Below are 22,387 nucleotides of genomic sequence, written 5' to 3' on the forward strand. Positions count from 1 at the left end.
ACTCGTTTGGTCGCAATTAACGACTAATAAGGCAAGGATTTATTCCAGCCAAACTCTTACACCACAAGATGCATAGTTCCATGACATAATCATATCTCAAAAACAGCCAATTTAATATTTAAATATAAAGCAAAAATGCATAGAATATTTTATGTTACGTATTTGAATATAATATATATATATATATATATATATACATATATATATATATATATATATATATATATATATATATATATATATATATATATATATATATATATATTTATATATTTTACTTCACTTCTACGAGATGAATCATGTTCAGTAAAATTAGTTAATATTTTATCATGTTCATGATGTTTCAAAACACAAAAGAAATTATTTTATATTTTTATATATGTATGTATATGCTTTTTCCTTATCAGTTTGTGCACTCATTTCCTTATTTTGTGTAGAAGACTATGTGTTTCTTTCATCACAATTAGTATGTTAGTACTACAATAGCTCCCCCAATGACGAGAAGCACACTGATATAATTCTACCAAGTCTTCTCCTTTCCAGTCCATTGCTCTATTGCACTTAAAGTAAAGAAACATCTGTAAATAAAAAAACAATTAGAAAAGACTTTAATTTTTAAATTAAACAAAAAGTGAATACATCCCAATAATGTACCTCTATTTTCCTGATTATCTTGGAATGATGTGATGAATGGGGAGTTATTTGGTTGGTTGGAATTTATGGAATCTTCATTAATTAAATTTTTTGTAATCGTGTCTACCGACACATCGATTATTTGACTGGCAATATTGACATCCGAGTGAGGCTGGACAGACATATTGCCATTGGAATTAACTCCAGTGATGAACGGATTATTGCTGTTTGCAGTGTTCAATAGATCTAGATCTGATATGTCCAAGATATTATTTGTAACAATGTTTTGTTTCCTGCAACAGCAAAAAATTATATAAAGTTATTATAAATGTAGAACTGAAACAATTAAAATATAATAAATCAAGTAATGGGGGAAAAACACATGCCATAAAAATAAAATATTACATAAACATCAATAAATGGAATCGTCCCTAATATGTACTATGTTTCTAACATTAAAACTACTTATTAAATTAAAAAGAAAATATTTATACGAATACAACTATTTTTTTTAATTGTAATGTTAATTAGATCTAAAATTAGACTACTTATTCTAACCGAATAGAGATGCTGTTGCAACACTTATTACATTTATAATACAGGTTGCAAGACTTTTTAAGGAAATATTTAACAAATTAACAACATTGGATTATTATAAAGATCATTTTCTATATGGAAAAGAATAACACCATCAAATAATAAAACGAAAACGTAACATAATAAAACCGAAATAAAATATGACAGCTACGAAAACTAACAAATGAAAGTAATCTTACATTCAAAACTATGTATTTCAGGATTATAAAAACTCTATGCACATATATTTCAGTTAACATTGTGAAAGAAAAGCGAATCGAGATAATCAATTGTTTATTTTAATTGCATTATAATAAATACATAATAATATACAATCTGTGACATTAAAAAAATATTCATAACAAAAACCGTGGAATAAAATTATATTCTGGAAAAATATACAACTTGATACATTTAAAACGGCGAGGAAAGCGTGTACTTGTCGATACAATTCATAAATAAATCAATTATTTCTCAAAATAATAATATGACAAGAAATGGTTGAGTTACAAGAAAACAATATCCTGCAATAAAGTTCATAGAAACTTATTCATCAATTTACCATTGTTAATACTTATGGACAGAAAAAGTTAATAATATGTCGATATACATACATACATACATAGTTATATTAAAAGTATAATATAATACAATGGAATAAGGTAATCACATAGAATAGTTGAAAATAGCAATATATTTGATAATAATTTAGAGGACAATTTACAGAGTGCCCTGCAATAAATTTAACTGAATCAAGCGGTTTATAGCTTACACAAAAATTTCAAACACATGTATAATATGAATATACACGTTGAAAAATTAATATGCCCCGATAAATATAAGATTTAGTATTTAATCTTCATCTTTAAACAAATGTATGTACATAGTAGGTACAAAGAATTCATTAGACATTGATAATATGTAATTCATTAATTAATTTTCATAGTACATATACTAACAATACTTATATATGTTCTGGCAATGCTCACTAGGCAAACAGAATTTTTAAATTTATTTTACAATTTGGCATCCTATACTAGTATACACAATTAAGATTGATGAATGTGAAACTGAAATTGTTAATAATACAATGGTCAATTTTTAATTTTTGCACACTGGGGTGAGTTTTGCCAAAATGATGATGTAGTTTGTTATTATAATGTAAAATGTACAGTAAAATAGTCCAACTCGTAAGATTAATAATCAAATATTTCTGAGCTAGTAGATTGAATTTATAAAGATTGATATGATAAGAAATTAAAAATCTGATTAAAATCCTATTTCTTTTAATCTGTTAAACAGCATTCTTCTAATAAGGCAAATTTCCTATTCAGATAACTTAATATACCTAATTCTATATCTCCTTTGATATAAACTCTAATTTCAGTCAAAGATTTTTGAATTGGACAAAATCAAGTTTAATAATAAAATAAGTTGCCAAAAGTGCGGTTTTAGTTCTGACATTTTAAAACAGATGCAAATTTGTACGAAAGCTTAAAAATTAATAGATGATATTATGTATTAACATATTAAAGAATAATACTTCAAAATGTATACTTACACTGTATTATCGAGTGCCATATTAAATTGATTTTCACTATTGTTTAAAAAATTACTCAGTTCGTTAATTTCATTTTTACTATGCCCATTTTGCGAGGTGTAATTGTTTGATTGACTGATACCATTATCTACAGGCGAGTGATCTTTTAATTGTTCTATACTCCCATTTGAGGGTGCAGGTGTGCCATTCTGCAAGGGAGTCCTTCCATTATTTGTCACTATGTCTAATTCTTGCTTGACAGCAAATGTTTGGGCAATTGGCTGTGAAGTTGGAGATGTTTGGTTATGATGGGCCATGTGATTGAGCAAATCTTCTTCACGTTGCCGTACTGAAATTTCGTAAGCAGATTCTTTATCGACTTCCATTTGGGATTCAGCTGTTTTTTGTTCATCCACATTTTCAGCATTCGACTCAGTTGCTTTTTGCTGTTCTATATCTTCAATATTCTTATTCTCTTCAGATGGGCTTTTATCATCATCCTGACAAGCACAAAAAATAAGTGATTAGTCAAAATATTAAGCGAAGTTTTTATTAATATGCACATGCACATGGTTTGAAACAATTTTTTTAACTAACTTTCTTTTGTTTGCTCTGCCTAGTGCGTAACATGATAGCTTCGACACGTTTGCGTCTAGCTTCTCTTTCTTGCTCCTCGCGTTGAAGTCTAAGGGCTGTTTCTCGTCGCTGTTTATCTGCTTCTTCTCGTGCTCGAGCTTCAGCTGCTTCACGTTCGATTTTTGCTCGAGCTTCGGTTTCTTTTTGAACTTTTTCTTCTTCTGCCCGTTTTTGTGCTTCCTAGTAGATCAAATTTTGAAATGAAAATTTAATTCATGTTATCAGTAAAAAAAAATTTTTATTGATTATTATGACAAAAATTATTACTAATATAGCTTGTTGCAATCGTTCTTCTTCTGCCTGTCTTTGTAATTCAGAAAGACGTATGGTTTCTTCTTCAAGTCGACGTTGTCGTTCATCTTCTATACGCTGTTTTTCAAGTTCCTCTGCAGCTACTTTTTCTAACCTAAAGTAAAGATATAAATATAATAAAATGCACAATATTATTTGAAATGCACAAATTTTGTTTAGTAAAATTAGTTTTTATGTATTTACCGTAATCGTTCTCGTTCTGCTTGCCTTTCAGCTTCCTCTCGTGCTAACCTTCTTCGTTCTGCAAGCGCTACTTTGGCTTCCTCCTCAGTAGTAATTCTTCGGGCCATCATGGAACCTAATAAAATAATAATATTTTTTTTATATATGTACCTATGTACATCCTTAACAAGTATCATACTTTAGAAAAGAAAACACAAAGTAAACTTGTTTACCTGTCATGTCAGTTGAATCCAAAAGATCATGATGTTGGACAACTTCTTTCTCTTTCATTTCTTCTTTGATAGATACAGATATTTTGGCTTCATTAGCAATTGTTAGATTTTGAATTCCTTCAACGATAGTTTCTTGAACCTTGGCGTCTTTATTATTTTCATTAGAAGGTTTTTCATTAATTTTTTTAATCACATTGGAAATGTGCGTTGTTTCAGTATCCTTATCATCGGCAGTGGTTTTGATTACATCAGTTGTAATCTGAGTTTCAATACTTCCATTTTCTTCTTTGGTAACTTCCACGGTAGTTTCCTTGTGGACTACTGTAGTGTTTTGATCATTATCAACAATAGTCTCTGTTATTGTTTTGACAATTTCAGTTTGTGCAACTATCATAGAATCATTAGACTCTTCCTCTAAGTCTTGAGCAGAGACCTCCATAACGTCTTGAAGAGATGGTGGAAGATCGTTGGCTGGCGATTGTAATGGAGTCACGCGAGGAGTAGTACGAGGGGACTAAAAATATGAATATATAAGCATATATCGAAAACAAAGAAAATAATAAGCGATAGATTAAAAAATAACATTAATTACCTTGTGTGGTGTTGGTTTATGAGTCCGGCGAGGTACCTGCGGTTTTTCAGCATTAGTGGTAGATTGCGTTGATTGGTGAGCCGCTGGTAATTTTTTATTAGCTAAACCAGTTGTATGAACCTTTGGTAAGGGTGGTTTATCACCAATAATACCAATACCTTTACCGTCAGTACTAAGATCTAAAATTATAAATATTCATTATGATATTCGATTTTTGTGAAACTTAAAAAAAAACACTCGAGAAAGTTTTTTCCTTACTATTTTTAACATGGGGAGGTGTGGTAACACCAGTTCCTGCGATAGAAGCCGGACGTGGACGGCGAGGCGCAGCCCTAGGACGGCGATTTACAGTAATAGCACCGCTTATCGAAGAGGTCATAGTTCCACCAACAGTCGAGGCTGAAGACATTGAACTACCTGGTCGGGATGGACTTCCAGGAGTGATTTCACCTGAACGCAAACCCGAACCTAATATTTTCATAAAAATAACATTAATATACTTATTACATTGTACGAGAGGTGTATTCGATAGGTATAAAATTTTGAAAAGTATTTAAGAGTGCAATGATTTATTTTTGATTTTGTGCATTTTATGTACGTAGTGAGAAGAAAATAGTAGCATTGTTTGTATGTAACAATAGGATTGAGAAAATTCACAAATGGAATGTATTCTAAAGGGGAAGAAAAATGTTTCTTTATATACATATATTTATATAAAAGATTATTTTAGGATTGCTTTCTTAACACGTAAACTAACGTCAAACACTACAAATCACTATAATGATTGCACACAAATACTAATACTATATATCATTAACACTGATAAAATAAAGTTATTGTGAAATATCGAAAATTTACGTAAAAAAATAAAAAAAAGGACTAGGAAAGAACAAGGAGAAAAGGATAAGCTGTTATATCAGCACCAACAATCCCTTTACCACCACCATAAAATATTCCTGAAATTAAGAGATTTAGTGAAAGTTGTATAATACATTATGATTAATTACAAAAATGTTAAATGTATATATTTTTTAAATATATATGTAAATATTATAAAATGTGGAGTAATTAAAATAAATTAAGTGCAGCTTACCTTCAAAACAATTTGAAAAATTGAAAAAGACCTTCACCATCTAAAAATTCTATATTTTATTAAAAATAAATTTAATAATCAGAATTAAAAAAAAAAGCAAAAAGTGCAGAAATCTAGTGATATTGTTAAACTTAGAATAGTTAGTGAAAAACAAGAGTCAAGCAGCAAAAAAAAAAAGCATATTGTATGTATGTATAAAATTTTATAATTTTAGTAAAAGCAATGAAGTCATTGGAAAAAATTAGATTGGTTTGTAAACTTGAAAAGTGTTATTGAATCAATGTATAATGTAGATAAAAGAAGCTATAATTTTTTGCTTTACATTATTTAATATCAATTTCAGTGAGAATAAAAATATGTATGTATATTATTTTTGTAAAAATAACGTGGGTAAACTTACCAGCCTGTGGAGTTGACGGCTTCAGATGCTTACGTGGCGGAGGAGACGGTCCCATCGACGAAGCAATAGCAAGATTTCCTACTGAGCGATGAGAAGCAGCAGCTGCAAGATTACCCATGGAACGGTGGCGAGGAGGACGAGTTGGTGGTAATGGTTGGCTAGATGGCGGGGGTGGAGGAGGTACAAGGGGCCTTGGTCGACGTGGTTGAGCCAGTTGGTCCAGCCGAGACATGGAATACGCCCTACCTGGGGGGCGCGGAGCAGAACTGCCTCTCGAACCGCCATCACGTGGGGCTGGGATTGTTGGTACTAAGTCTGTTCTACGACGAGCCACTCTTGACCATGGCATGGGATCTGCATTGCCGTCCTCTACAATATCGATAAACCAAATCAGATTTCTTGAAACTTTTAACGCAAAACCGGCATCAGTCGAAATAATAATGGTTATTAAAATAAAGTTAATAAAAATAAAAACTACATTTATTTTATCAGGGTTATTTTAACGGTTATCTTAATGTATACGATTCGAAAATTCATTTGATATTTCATCATTACGGTGCAAAAGATTATACATACAGTGCAATTATACATTTCTAACATTTATGTATATGAAAAGAAAACCAGATAAATAATAGACAATAATAATATGTTGCTCCAAAAACCATAATCTTCTTCATATAATAATTTTCATTTGAGTATGAATGTATGTATGTATGTAATTGCATTTGATACATATTTAAAAACTAGTCATGAAATATCATCATATTACGTGATATTATTTACATTACAAAAAATATGTGTAATATGTATGTAACCATAAAGATATGTAATATTGAAAAACTAAAAACTTAATATTTATTGCATGCATCTTAATGCACATTATACTTTTTATGATTATATTAATATTTAAAATAATACAAGTCACGTTATTTACGAAGTTAAAATCAGTACAATCAATGTGTAAAATATGTTTCATGCAGATTGACAACTATATTATAATTATCAAACATACATACTTGAATTAGTGAATGTTATTTTTATATTTTTAATGCAACATTGTCGCAAAAAATAATTTAATCATCATCTATAAACAGTATTTGTTAAGTTTTACATACATATGTAACATTGAAATTTGTGTCATAGTAAAAAAAAATATATTTTGGTAAACAAACTTTGGTAAACATAAAGTGCTTTAGAAGAATTCAGTTTTGTCAGTATATAAAATAACAAAAAGTAGTCCATGCTTAGATATCAATTCCATAATGCAAAGTAAGAGATGAAGAGTATGAAGCACAGGCATTGTGATTCAGCGAGAAACAAAAATGGCAAATAACATTTTACACAAAACACGAAGCTCAAATTCAATCTCAACAGCTCGATTTACAAAGTAAAATACGATTGAATAATTCAGATCTGCTTTGTTTGAGACCAAAATAGAACATGCGTGCTATGGTAAAAAATTATCTACAGAAAACAGGAATCTATAGCCTGAAATCCCGGAGATGCATCGAGCTTATAAACGGTTTTCATTGAGGATTTTCTGCCCTCACCCTGATTTCCCATCAGATGAGGATATATGGACGACGGACGAGCATCCGGCGCACCAAACTCTCGCCAGTGGAATACTTCATACATGGACGTAGCCACACGATAATCTGCAAATGACGCGTCACAAAACCCAAAGTGACGATTTGTGGACGTGACACACACATTGATAAAAGAACTCATATGACAAAAAGCCATTCAACTAAATTCGACTAACATTAAGCTAACGATAACAAAATAAATTTAGGAATGGGGTGGGGGAGTAAGCAAGTAATATTTGATAAAGAAATTTTCACATTGAACACATTAAAAAATTATACAGTGTGTGAAAAAAATCAAGAAAAAAGTGTAAAAGTTACATACACATTCTATGTGACAAGATACAATCATACAACCGTATATCTAAACATAAATTGATAAGCAATGAATGATTTGAAATGATATTGAAATATTTCGTTGATGTAACAATGAAAAAAAAGTAATGAATGTGCAAAATAATAGTTTGATTTTCACAATTTAAAAAAACTTGAAAAAAAAATTGTGTTGAAACGATAAATAATTATAAAGTATGAAAATATGTGATATGTTTCAAATAAATAAATATTGAATTGTAATTTGTGTGAGTCTAACTATACATACCGTCACCAGGTTGTCTATCAAGTCCGCTAGCAGATGTAGCTCGTTTCTTATTCGGATCTAGTTCTCGTTCCGAAGACCGTCTAGACAGCGGCAGGGCTGCAAACATCACATTAGACGTAGAAGTAGCCCTGAAACATAATTACAATATAAATAAACGAATACAATCATGACAAATACGTTGGCGTATAGTATTGATAGTGATAGTAGTACCGTCGGTGACCCCAGAAGGTGCCACCCGTGTCTGCGGGCTCGAGCATACGCGGCGTGGAAGAACCGAAAGCGAACACACCAGCACTGGAATTTCCTCGACGGCGACCTTCTAGACGTGCCTCACGCTCCTCGTTACGTCTGACAATAGCTTCGCGACGTTCCCGTTCCGCTTCCCATATGGCTCGTTTGCGTTCTTCCACCTGAAATTAAATTGCAAGGGATTAATACTCATATTCGATGGTGATGGTTTTTTAAAAAGTTTGTATAGAGTTTCCTCAAGAAATTAGTGAATAATACTAATTTATCTTGTCACTACCAGGCATATTCGATTAATTATATATTAAATCAATCGTTGGTAACTTAAGTTTTCCAGAAATACACGTATTGTTGAAATAATTGATAAAAGACAAACAAATTAAATAGTGCCTTGCTAGTGAGTCTAAATGGAGCATCTGGATCCATAATCCAAATGTCAACTTGTTAATCTATTATTTCTTAAACAACTAAGGCTATCGTTAGTGATTTTTATGCCTGTACGGTCATAATAAGTTGGACCCGATGTCGAGCCTCGAGGATCATTGGTAAAAAAAAATCAACAATAATGAAAATGGCCCGGGTACTTTGTATCCCCTGCTGCCTCTAAGTCGGCTGGCCCTGATTATAACTAGGAGCCGTTTACAAAATACTGAGTCACAATTCTGTATGGGGCAGTGAAAGGGTTTGAAAGCCTTTGAAGAAGAGGTGAATTAACAAGCACATAGGTTCTGGTTTAAATAGCAAAAAAAAAAAAATAGATCTGATCTAACGCTGTTTCGCAAGGTTCCTGGAAGAATGCACCCAAATGCACTGATTAGTGGCGCGGTCTCGAGAAATCCTAATTTTCAAAGACACTCACGCAATAGAATTACACAATAAAGTGTCAGCACCAGAGAAATAAGTAATACATTTCTTTGGTCAGCATCCTCGGATAACATACAAATTTCCTTGAGGCATTTTTGTGGAATTCTATTGAGTTAGTTCTTCTTGAGCACCATTGAAAGTTCGGATTTCTTGAGACTACGCCACTATTCAGTGCAATTCGGGTAAGATCGGAACTCTTGTCTCGTGAGTGCGGCCTCTCTTGGGTGCATTTATCCGATCACCATTTTGCAAAATGTGCAATTTAATTAAATTCAATTCGAATATCTACTCATGTAGTCTGTATGACGAGTAGAGGTCAGCAGATAGCATCACTGGGGATAAATAGACTTTTACAAAGCATAATATAAGACCCGGGCCACACCGTGCAACTTTGTCGGCCGACTAGTTGCGCGACACGAAAAAATGTATGGAGATGTGTGCGACAAACAAGTTGACGGGTGTAGCGTGTCCCATCTACCTGCTTGCACCCTCAACTAAGTCGCTCGCAAGTCGCACGGTGCGGCCCAGCCCAAATTCATGCATACATTGGTCTGGTCGCCCTCAACCGAGTCGCACGGTGTGGCCCGGCTTTTAGGGTGTGTATTCAAAATACCTGTAGTCGACGGTCGGTGTCCCTGAGACGCATCTCATCGATGCGTTTGCGGCGCTCGTCTTCCTTTTGCTGACGGAATCTCTGAGCTGCGAGCGCTTGCTCACGCAACTCTTCGAGTTTGCGTTGACGCTCGCCATGTTGTCGCTCACGCGCCAAACGCACGCGCTCCTCGCGTTCACGCTCACGCTCTCTTGTCGCCGCACCCGCTGACCCATCACGCACCAACCCTGCGTACACACGAAATACATGTCATTCAACTTTCAAACCACCACTAAAATAATATATTTAAATAAAAATCCGACATATGATTAGTAAACACACAATATTTATCATTATTACATAGTCGACGGTACACGATTCTTTACATTCCATCAGCTGTATATGTATACTAAACAGGAACGCATCCGTTACTGAACGGCGGCCTTTTATAAGTAATACGAACAAAATAATAACAGAACAATGAATTTGATAACAAAAAAAAAAAAAAAAAAAAAAAACAACACAAAAGAGAAGGAGATGAACGTGACAATATTATGAAAATATTGTCATATTGAGGAAATGTTATGTTAGTTAGAGATTGAACGGTGTTATTGATTGTTTGAATGCAGGGTATAAATGAAGTCGACCAAAAACCAAACAAAATATAAACTAACGACGGGCAAAACAATGATGTAAAATAAGAAAAACCTGCATCGGAGGCGAAACTGTCGTCAAGGTCCGGCTGATAGGAGGGCGGCGGGGCTTGGCAGCCGTCTGCTGCTGCAGCAACAGCTGATGTGCACACAATAACAATATTACAATCGACTGAGACCTCACCGAGACCGAAATTGATTGTCAAAATTTCGAAATCCAATTTAATATGTGAGAGAATCACCATTGAGCGTAAATAGTATGTAAACAATTTCGAAATAAAAACGATGAGATGCGTGATGCGTGAGCGTCGAAATGTAGTGTAGACTTAGTGTATTGAAATAATTGATGAGAAAGATTTTAGTTTTAAAATAGGATATAATAATAAATAATATAATTAAAGTAAGGCGTTATAAGAAAAGCTATTGAAAGAACTAAAATAGTGTGGGACAGTGCGGGAATCACAGAATCCGATTCGGTAAATCGGATGATGTGATTCCCGCATAATGAATATATTCGATGGCTTGGTCTACAGATATTGCATGTCCATTTTTGAATTTGTATCGAATTTCAAGTTTGTAGATGATGGAATAATTCAGGTTTTTCCTTTCAAGATAATTTATGCATACAATATAAATTACCGTGAAAAGAAAAACCTGAATTTTTCCAGCATCTATAAACTTAAAATTCGATACAAATTCAAAAATGGACATGCAGTATCTGTGCATCAAGCCATCGATATGAAGTCTAGATTGAAATATAAAAAAAAAGGAAATGGAAAATGACCCGTTTATAATTTACAAGTACATATTATCTTAGAAACGCTAATGCATCATATGATTGTTACAGAATACTGTTTTTTTTTTACTATACATATACATACAGTCCAGATGTTCACTCCGGTTCGTTCAAGAACATACTAATTTGTTCATAAACTAGCTATTAATTTTACATAGTTTCGGTGCCAAGTCAAAAGCCATCTTAAAATTGACTAACCAGGAGTCGCATGAAACTTTTGGACTGTCAAAACACCAAGTATTTAAAAGGGGAAATCCTGTGGAGACCACATTACAACGTTGCTATAGTTCCAAATTGTGTAGTTTGTGCATGAACAAACTACACAATTTGTTTGTCAAATTGTTCCTTTGTGTATAGTATAACTGGCCAGATTAGTTCGTGTATGAACAAACTATTATGTTCATGAACGAACGAAATGTACACTTGGACTGTAACCTATACATATACAAATATAAAACTTTCATTAGATTCCAATTCAAATAAAAAAATGGGATATCAAATCAATAAATAATGTTAGTGATAAAAAACATAATAAAATGATTCGTATTACTTAATTAAAATTTGTAATGATTGAGAATGAAATCTGATTGTATAAAAACAAACACACACACACAAAGTTTTAATTTAATTAATATTATCATTAGTACGGTTAAACCATATCAGAACAGTGTCACAGGTTTATAATTAATTAGTCACTATAGTAATATAAGTAATTTATTACGTCATTAGTTTCGATACCATCTAACATGCGTCCTGGATGTACAATAAAATCTACTACGTGGTCACGATGCTCGTACATATTCAAAAACGTCATCAAAACCCATATCGAACTTATAGATTCATATACTATACCTGTGTCGTAACCGTTATAATCGATATCGTAATCGAGATCTTGACCTACGCAGGCGAACCAGTGAAGGGTGTGACCTACGGATCTTGGCCGTTCTCGTCCTGAGACAACAAAACCATTCAAACACACGACACAAAGAAAACTCTCTCTCGAGAGAGAAAAATGAAAAACTCTCTTATTTGCAAAGAGTCGACGAGTGTAGCTGTATAATTAGACTAACAAGAATGTCGGGAAAAGGACTATTGAGGAGAACGAATCCGTTAGCTTTAAAGTTACACTCCTGCTGCGTGCTCATCGGAGTGGATCCGCAGGAAAATTGTCACCATTTTGATTTAATTTAAAATCAACGCGAACTATTATTTAATTATAATTATTAATATTATTACTACTTAAGCATTATAAAAAGAAAGAGATTCTGTTTCACAGTTGGATATATTATATTTGTATTTATCTATACTGCCTAACGTAATAAACCCACACTAATAGTACATTATTGATACTAAAATTTAAAAATAAATCAAGAATTGATCAAAATATTATTCACTAACAAAACTATCCAGCACTGTTTGGGTTAAATGTTCAAAAAGTATGCAAAACTTTTCGGAGATTCATTAAGTGGATGTACTCAACACAAAAACATAAGACGTGAATTGGATCCTTTTTTTCTTTTTCTAAATATAATATGTACGTACGTTTTCGCCAATTTTATAAGAAACATTTTATATGCAATTTAGATTCAACCTTCTGCTCTCCGAAATTGTAATATTCTCTCGTGAGTCGTTTGCATCCCCCGTTCTTTCACTCGAGTTTTTCCCCGTCAAAATCAGCGTTCCCTTATCTAAAAAAGTGTTACGAAGGTGGCGCAAAAGACAAATAAAAAATAATAATAAAAAAAAAACCCCAACAACAGAAAATGCTGAGATGCGCTCTTTATAATTTTAGAAAAGGTGAACGTAAGGGTTGGTTCTAGAAGTCGCATAAATAGAGAGGCCTTCGCGAGAACAGGGGTAGCAGGTGCGGTTCAAGTAAGCCATTATACGCGACAAAATTAATCAAGGGAATTAAAAGCTGGTTAAAGTGAACATAAATATTATTATTTTACACGAACGCGATATATAATTTCAGATGTTTTTTTTTTATGTCTACGTGATATATACATAATATACGTAGTATATGTCTACGTAATAACACGTAGACATAAAAAAAACATCTGAAATTATATTTCGACTCGCAGAATCCAGAGTAATCGACTAATGGTAATGGATGTGAAGTTTTCACGCTGAACAAAGTCCCAGAAGATTATACGTATTTCAAAATATTAAATAAAAAATCACACCCGTCACTTGTGCATATGCAAGAATATACAGATATAAAAATACATACTATACATATCTATAAAGAGGGACGGTTTTGTCATTTTGAATTAGCATCGAATTACAAGAGTTGTTTGTGTGATGCATTGCGTGTTGTTTGCAACAAACGAAATTCAATTTGGGACTTTCATGACGAGAAAATTGGCCTCACACACATTTGAAAAGGCAGACACAAAAACGAAATTCTGAACGAGCTAATTTAAAGTTGAGACAACCTGTGCCGCGTGGAAAATTTCGCGTGACGATCAAATTTTCAACCATTTCACACTCAACGCTAATTGATTCGAGTGAATTTACACAAAAAAGGAAAATTGTATAATATTTGGGTCGGAATAAAAGTGACCGTGATAATTTTATTTTTCTTTTATGAACGGAAGCAAAATCGGCAAGTGATGAGTTTGCTAGATGTGGGTGTGTGTAATTCGCTTGGGAGAAGGTACAATGTGTGTTATCGAGAGCAATCGGACGGAAACTATTGGACGGCTGCGGGCCGCTCCCTGGCCGGTGGGTAATCTCTGGATTTATCTGTGATAAATTGCCCAAGATGTCGGCTCTCCTTCGTTGTGAATGAGCGCGGGTGCAGCAGAGCCAATAATCACAAAAATCGATCGGGTATATAATGTGATGAGCCTAAACGGTGTATAACAACTTTATTATGTGATGCGATACAATGGGAAATCTTGATATACTGTGATCTTAAAAATCGGAAGATTTGACTCAACAATACAAACTAAACTAGCATCTTTAACATGAGACATAAATGGAATCTGAGCGTACAAAATTCTTAATGAACCAAGGTAGCGTGATAAGGAATTGATTTTGATTGTACGTACTTGATCATATTTTAAAAGAGGTAGATATCTATGAAATCAATATATTGATGATGTTCAATATATCGATACTTCCATTTTGGATTAGAGGAATAATATGATACTAACATAAATAAATTACAGATGTGCTTTGTCGAGTGGCACCATTTGTTGAGAGGTATATAATTGAGTTAACAAATTTCAACATATATATATTTTTATTTAAAAATTTATATTACAGTTGTACTAAGCGACACCTATGATTTTAAACTTGTATATATTTTAATATATATTCAAATAGTGGTGACAAATATATATGTACATACATAGTAGGTAGGTTGGTTTACCAATTTAAAAAAATCAGAAAACTGATATATACATACACTTACAGTCCCTGACCAGAATATTACGCCACCCCTCTCGAGATGCGTTTGGGTAAATTTGTCACGGTCGTAAATAACTCATTATGGGAACTTTTGGCCTCATTTTTTTTGTGATCTTATCCTTAAATGCAACTCTATTCACTAGCAAAAAATATCGGTGGATTATCCCTCAAAAGGTCTTCAAAAACAAAAGAAAGATGTTTGAAATCGGTTTTTTTGCGTCTGAATTTTGTTCAATATTGACGTGCGTTTCCGTTAAAATCATTCATTATTTTGTGAAAAGCACTGTGTTTTTTTCTCTTTTACTGCAACTTTATCATATTTCTAAGGTAAGTTGGTATTTAATATCTCGAAATTTTACTTTTTTTATGATTTAAATTGCTTGTAAAACTTTTATTGGATTTTTTTAGATGGGTAGAAAATCAGATCTTTCTATAGAAAAAATTGCAAGCATTACATCATTATTAAATACAGGAAAGTTTTCTCAAAACAAAATCGCGACAATGGAGGGTGTTAGTAGGGCGTCTATTAGAAAAATAAAACAAAATCTGGAGACTGATTGCGACCCCACACTCAAGCAGCGAGCTAATAGTGGTACTAAAAAAAAATTTGGCCCTCGTGTCGTACTGTTGACGTAGATATTTCACGTTTTCGTCCTTTAATTGTTGTTGAATATTTTTTTTTGTAATAAATCGATTCTTGGGAACAAGCCTGGCGATTTTTCGATCCACACGAGGGCCAAATTTTTTTTTAGTACCACTATTAGCTCGCCGCTTGAGTGTGGGGTCACAATCAGTCTCCAGATTTTGTTTTATTTTTCTAATAGACGCCCTACTAACACCCTCCATTGTCGCGATTTTGTTTTGAGAAAACTTTCCTGTATTTAATAATGATGTAATGCTTGCAATTTTTTCTATAGAAAGATCTGATTTTCTACCCATCTAAAAAAATCCAATAAAAGTTTTACAAGCAATGTAAATCATAAAAAAAAGTAAAATTTCGAGATATTAAATACCAACTTACCTTAGAAATATGATAAAGTTGCAGTAAAAGAGAAAAAAACACAGTGCTTTTCACAAAATAATGAATGATTTTAACGGAAACGCACGTCAATATTTAACAAAATTCAGACGCAAACCGATTTCAAACATCTTTCTTTTGTTTTTGAAGACCTTTTGAGGGATAATCCACCGATATTTTTTGCTAGTGAATAGAGTTGCATTTAAGGATAAGATCACAAAAAAAATGAGGCCAAAAGCTCCCATAATGAGTTATTTACGACCGTGACAAATTTACCCAAACGCATCTCGAGAGGGGTGGCGTAATATTCTGGTAAGAGACTGTAGCTAAACTGCTATTATTTTTTGAAAATTCAAAGAATTGGTGCAATTATTTTGAATGTGTTGTTTATGCAGACTGACCACGAGGAGCATTGCCATTTTTGATCCAAAACTATTGACTTGGAGTACAAATATCCAAGTTTGACCAGCAGCACTGCAGAAATACTCGGAATAAATTCTTTTAAATCGAGGCCAAACCAGGGCTTGAGCTCGGGACCTCTCGATGGTTAGCATTAACGCAACCACCGAGCTATACTGCTATTATTTTTTGAAAGTCAAAAAATTAGTGCAATTAATTTGAATTTGGTGTTGATACAGGCTGACCACGAGGAGCATTTTCATTTATGATGTGCTGGTACTCTTGAAAGGGAGAGTCGGGGAGTGGTGGGGCCATTCACCTAATGGATCGCCATTTTGAATTCAGTAGCAATGGAACAATGGTTCATTATGACATGGGATGAGAAATTGCGAACCACGGGTAGCATAATGAAGGAAAAAAATCACCAGGCGTTCCACGAACGATGCGAACAGAAGATGGGCAGGGTTGAAAAGTGCATAAGGGAAGACAGACTTTACCTTTCTGACGTGATTTTTACTATGTAACGTAAATGGCATACACTCTCAAACATGCTGCATTAGTTGATCGATCTCGAGAGGTATATATATGTACATATATATTAACGCTATTGAAAAATTTTCCGGAGAGAAAATTAATTTTAAATTCTATAGAATATTAAGAAAAAGCTCACATTTACTGTAAGATATATATTACGGATTATGTTTGACGTGGAAAATGTCATGGTTTATAAAACGTCTAGAGCGAAAAGCCGCTGTCTAAAAAGTGGCGTCATAAGAACATAATACATCACCGACAGGCGTTTTCCATCGATAGGGACCAAGGGGATGTATGTAGGCTTCGAAGCGTTTTTATTTGCGGTGCGATAAACTTTCACAGCGAAGGGGTCAACAAGTCAAGAGAGGGGTGGAGAGGAGTAGAGTTCTTTGTGGGGGTGGAAAAGCCTTTTGCGAAAGGGGAGCCATTAAATAAATCATAAAGTTAGAAGCTAGAAACGACAAACGCCATTGGCGCGATCGAAGCATATCTTATCTAGAAGCGAAAACGGCGGTTAAATGATGAAGAAATGAAATAAATGAGTAATTATAATACGAAATATGTATATGCATGTATGTATGTGGTGTCGAGATGATATCTGGTTGGGTATACTTTACCTCTGTTGGCTGAGGAGGGTCGACTCTGACGATGGTTGGCCTCCACTGGAGCGGCGCCAGCTGTAACAAGAATGGTACTGTGAGTTTGAGTTTGGTTGAGTTGAGTTGAGTGGGTCAGTTGTGGGGTGCAGCAGTCGGGGATGAGTGCTGAAAGCCAGCATACCAATAGGCATTTAGTGGTTTTTGTAGCACTTCTTCGAAGCGGCGCAAAAAATTAAGTGCTTTCTCGCGTTTTTACACTTTTCGTCGTCGCTTCGCTTTTTTGCAATGGGAAAAGCCAGCGCGCTTTCCACAACTCAATTACGGGTATAAGAAAAGCCTACTATTCTTATATTCCGTATATAATAACAAAAAATAATTCAATAATAACACTTCACTTGGCAGATATTCTTCGATTCAATATTTACTTTTTTTTTGTTGTTGCTATGTTTCATATGTTTAATCGTATTTAATACGCGTTCTTTTGTTTTGTTTTTTTATTTATTTTTATTGTTGGGTTTTGTGAAAATCTTGGCCTTGAAGCAACTTGTTGACTTAGCATGTGTAAAAAATTAATATAATCATAGTGATATAAATAGGACTGTTTTATTGATTATAATAGAGTTTAAAGCAAACGAAACAATACTTAAAACATATTTTATTGTTTTCCTTTCAGTTGAATTTACATATGTACAATATAAGTTTAACTGTTTATTATCCTGGAAGTCAAGTATAGCCATCAGGTCGATTATAATATACATTATTATAATGAAAATCAATTTTTGACGAAGAACTACATATCAATTTAATTGCTAGTAATGGCTCGGTGTCTTATAGACAGTCTGCATCATTGAACCAGTCATTTGAAGGCCCATAAATGGTCATAATCATATTTATTAATCTATTTTTTGAATTTATATTTTCCTATGATGCCATTATTAGTCGCTCCTGAGCGACACATATAGTATTAAACTTGTTTATTAATACATTTATAGATTATAAATTTGAAATCATATTCAAAGAGTGGGTGGAGTGGTTTTGCCAATTCGATGAGGAACCGTTTCAACAATAGGTAAATTAAATAAAGATAAATTAACAAACTCTGTTAAGGAAACGATCGACTTCAAGTCCGATCAGTAGTACTACAGAAATACTGAGTAAATTCGAGGTCAACCTAGGGCTTGAGCCCGGGAATCTCTCGGTGGTTAGCATTAATGCAACTACCGAGATATATTGCTGGTTATATGATAGTTTACGGTCGCTATCCTAGTGCCTACCTGTTGGGAGCACTAGGTATATAATTCCTTAGTCACCAAGGAGAGAATATCTGGGAAAACATTGTTACAAAGTACGACGGAGACTGGTTGGTTTGGGGGACAATCTTCAAATTCTTACAGAATTGAGCTTCAATCCAAATCAGGTACATTAGATGCCGCAGTTTGTTCTCTACTCCTGTGGCACGTACCGATTTGATGGATTCATTACCTGTTGCAAGGGGCATCAAGGTCCTCAACCAGATTTCTCTATTAGCTTGGATTTATTTAATCAAAATTTGCTGATCTGGTTGCGGAATTGTTTGAATTGACATCATTCGTTCTAATATTGTATTTGTTTTAATATATTGATTTATTTATTTCATATTTAATCGATATCTTATTTTATTTTTGCATGCTTACTTACATATTCTTGTAACCTTTTATTTTAACTTAGCCATAATAACGACTTGGAGAAATGTGATGTCCCTATGGTAAAATTGCAAATAAAAATAATAAAACTCTTTATACATAATAAAATAGAATGAATTTTTGTATTATAAAACGTCAACTCTAGTATTTTTATTTCCTTCATAGGTGATATTACGTTACAAAGGTACACAGTATGCATGTATAATATTCACATACCCAGCACTATAAAATATATTGAAAACATGACAAAATTTCCCGTCTATTGAAGTTCGTAAACGGGTACAGCCAAAGGCGAAATTCCTTCGGTATAAATAAAAGCCAGATATAAATCAGTGTTCGGCGAGAAAATAAAAAGAACGCGGAAAAATGTGCGTGCATTTTTTTGTATGGCGCATGATAAATCTATCCGAAGGGACGAAGGTCGACCTGAAGAGTTTTAAGCGAAACACGTGTCCTGTCCCTCGTCAGGATCAAACGATCCCTCCGGCTGAGGGATTTCCATCAGCTCTTTCGAACACCAGCACACGGAGCAGGGGGACTTTATTACACAACAAACACATTAAATCGACACATTTGCATATCGGAACACGGACCCAATCACCCAACTCTAAAAAGTCAAACTTTGAATACGCGCACATCATCAAACTATCGATCAATATACATACTACATACACGTGTCTACGATACATACTCGGATACGTTATTGGATGCTGCCATGTCGTAGGTCGTTTGTGCGGTACAACCTATTATATTATATCTTGTCTACCACGGTCAAATGTAATTAATTCCTGAATATACATATAATACGTAGCGTGAACATATTCAAAAAGTCAGTGTATTCAAATTGACTTTAATTAATATATACCTAAACAAATTAGGATAAATTGGAATTTATATTATTAGGATAATTTAGTCACACTGGAATCGCGTATTTGATACCAAAATCATATGTACTATATTAGTTTATGACTAAAATCATATGCGGCAAATATAATAATAAATTCACGTAGCCTTTTAAGTTTCGATCTCATGGACGAAGTAATGAAAGAATGAGTACGTTCAATATTGAATTAATATAATCACACAAGGCTAGACACGCGAAATTACTCTTTGTACATACATATTTATCAGTGGCGTGCCGTAGAATCTCCCTGTTTTTATCGCACAGCTTTACATAAGTGTGCGCAAACAGGATACAAGGGGACTCAGTATGACGTCACCTAGTCGCACACACGTAAGTAAGGTCGTGCTACAAAAACAAGGAGATTTCCACGGCACGCAACTGATATGTATGTACATATGTAGAGCACATGCTATAATTCAAGCGTCCGTCCGAATAATTATATACATACATACAATTTTACAATTTTTTAAGTGTTTTTTGTTGATTAATAATAGACGTATCATCCTCTACTGATTTGCCTTTACAGTTTGTCTCAAATTTAAGTGGATGGGGATCAAAATGCTCCGTGATTTGAAATGAATTTCTCAGTGGAATAAATATATATGACGTACACGGCTGTGTCGTGAGTAATTTTTATTATTAAATATCGCAAGTAGATTAAATATGTGATGCGTTTTTGTTTTATTCATCACAGAGTGCATTATGTAGTTCTTTTGTTTTTTGGCTTTCCTGTAAAATGATAAAAGTATAATATATTTCTTTACTCAATTATACATAGCAGGACCCATTATTGTTGAAGTTATGATATGGCAAATTACATATATAGCAAATCGAATAAGTGTCGCATTATTGTTAGTGCAAAGGTAGGAGTATGTAGAACCCACAAAGGAAAACAATAGATGGCAAATATTGATATTGCAAAACCCACTTGACCTTATTGCCGAAGGAGTTCCTACAATAATAATAAACCCGGAATTTTGCAAAATTCGCTGTAACACACACATGATGTGTAACAGCGAATGATTTTTTTTGTTATATATGTGAATCATCTCTACAATAACAGTTGATGAATAAACGAGAGAGAATGAATGTTTCGGGGAATGAAAATAGATTGAAATTACTATTCGCATAGTGCATACGAGATAAAGAAAACAAACGTGATTGGATCGCATGTTCCGAATCCTTATCGATGTTTATACAGCGCGAGCAACAGGATATCAGATCACACGTGACTGAAACGGACCGGATATCGGATCCGACAACAGGAAAAAAACAAAATACAACAATTATCGAGTAGGTATTCGAATATCGATAGGCATTATTACGATTTGATCCTATTCCGAACCGCAAAGATATTAGCATAATCTCATCGCCGCAACTGGAGGGTTCGAAGCGAACGCGAGCGGAAAATTCAATTTACCGGCGATTTCACTATGATAGTCGACTTTGGGTTAAACTTTTGGTACAGCGCGAAACCGCTGGAAAAATCTCGAATTTGTCATTCGTCAAATATATTGAAGTCAACAATGCCGCTTCACACAGGAAAGTTTCTGAATTCATTATTTTATTGTGGGATCTAAGTTCTTACACAAAATCGTTTTCTAGTTAATAACAGTGTATTGATTAATTGAAGTGATGTATATCAGTGCAATATTAAATGGGCTGTTTTACAGAATATGTAGTCGAGAAACTAATCCTGTCATCTCATTGTCTCGAAATTAGAGTAAAAATTATTTGAGGATAAGATCAATAAGTGACCACAGAAGACATCTAAGAAATGCGTTATGCTTTTTTTTATTACATACATCGACATGAGTTATCCCAAAGCGACACATAGTTAGATTATTTTTACTTTATTGTACATAAGTACATATTTCAAAAATTACAGTACAATTCTATATATTTTACATACATATATACAAATATAGCAGGAAGGCTTAACAGGTAAACCCCAAATGCGCCTTCCTGGTCCACATAATTATTACATAGATACATGTAAATCTAAACAATATCTGACAAATATCGTCAGATATTACAAATATCGTATTAATACGATAAATAAAGATGAATAACTTTCATGTAACAATACGAATTTTATATTCGATAAACAACCACAGAGACATCTATGGTGAGCAATATGGCGAAACCTAAGATATAACAATAACTGAAGGTTCGCAACAGAAAATTGGGAAGGAAACGCCAATTTTACAGGAATCGTTTCAATGAAAATCAGAAAAATTGGCAAATTCTGATAAGAAACGATCGACCTTGACAAATCAAGATCTGGCCAATAGCGAGACTTAGCGGGAATCGAACTCGTAA

General features: G+C 33.6%; 1 protein-coding gene across 2 annotated transcripts in view; it reads right to left on the minus strand.

Annotated features, from left to right (window-relative positions):
* Positions 1 to 375: 375 nt before the first annotated feature.
* Positions 376 to 22,387, minus strand: part of ens (MAP7 domain containing protein ensconsin) — a 138,078-nt gene continuing 116,066 nt past the window's right edge. Inside the window, exons 3-18 of one of the 2 annotated variants that reach the window (XM_077434901.1) lie at positions 17,498 to 17,557; positions 10,772 to 10,855; positions 10,085 to 10,311; positions 8,572 to 8,771; positions 8,362 to 8,489; positions 7,728 to 7,832; positions 6,178 to 6,546; positions 4,943 to 5,152; positions 4,685 to 4,863; positions 4,093 to 4,606; positions 3,881 to 3,995; positions 3,653 to 3,791; positions 3,347 to 3,565; positions 2,771 to 3,249; positions 655 to 926; positions 376 to 578 (exon numbers count right to left, since the gene is read on the minus strand). In XM_077434901.1, the coding sequence (XP_077291027.1) occupies positions 562 to 578; positions 655 to 926; positions 2,771 to 3,249; positions 3,347 to 3,565; positions 3,653 to 3,791; positions 3,881 to 3,995; positions 4,093 to 4,606; positions 4,685 to 4,863; positions 4,943 to 5,152; positions 6,178 to 6,546; positions 7,728 to 7,832; positions 8,362 to 8,489; positions 8,572 to 8,771; positions 10,085 to 10,311; positions 10,772 to 10,855; positions 17,498 to 17,557 (3,317 nt within the window). In that variant the 3' untranslated portion in view covers positions 376 to 561. Of the gene's footprint in view, positions 579 to 654; positions 927 to 2,770; positions 3,250 to 3,346; positions 3,566 to 3,652; positions 3,792 to 3,880; positions 3,996 to 4,092; positions 4,607 to 4,684; positions 4,864 to 4,942; positions 5,153 to 6,177; positions 6,547 to 7,727; positions 7,833 to 8,361; positions 8,490 to 8,571; positions 8,772 to 10,084; positions 10,312 to 10,771; positions 10,856 to 17,497; positions 17,575 to 22,387 lie in introns of both variants that reach the window. The other variant, XM_077434902.1, reaches the window with a different exon arrangement.

The sequence above is a fragment of the Arctopsyche grandis genome, chromosome 7 (assembly GCF_051622035.1).
Source record: "Arctopsyche grandis isolate Sample6627 chromosome 7, ASM5162203v2, whole genome shotgun sequence".
Lineage (NCBI taxonomy): Eukaryota > Metazoa > Arthropoda > Insecta > Trichoptera > Hydropsychidae > Arctopsyche > Arctopsyche grandis.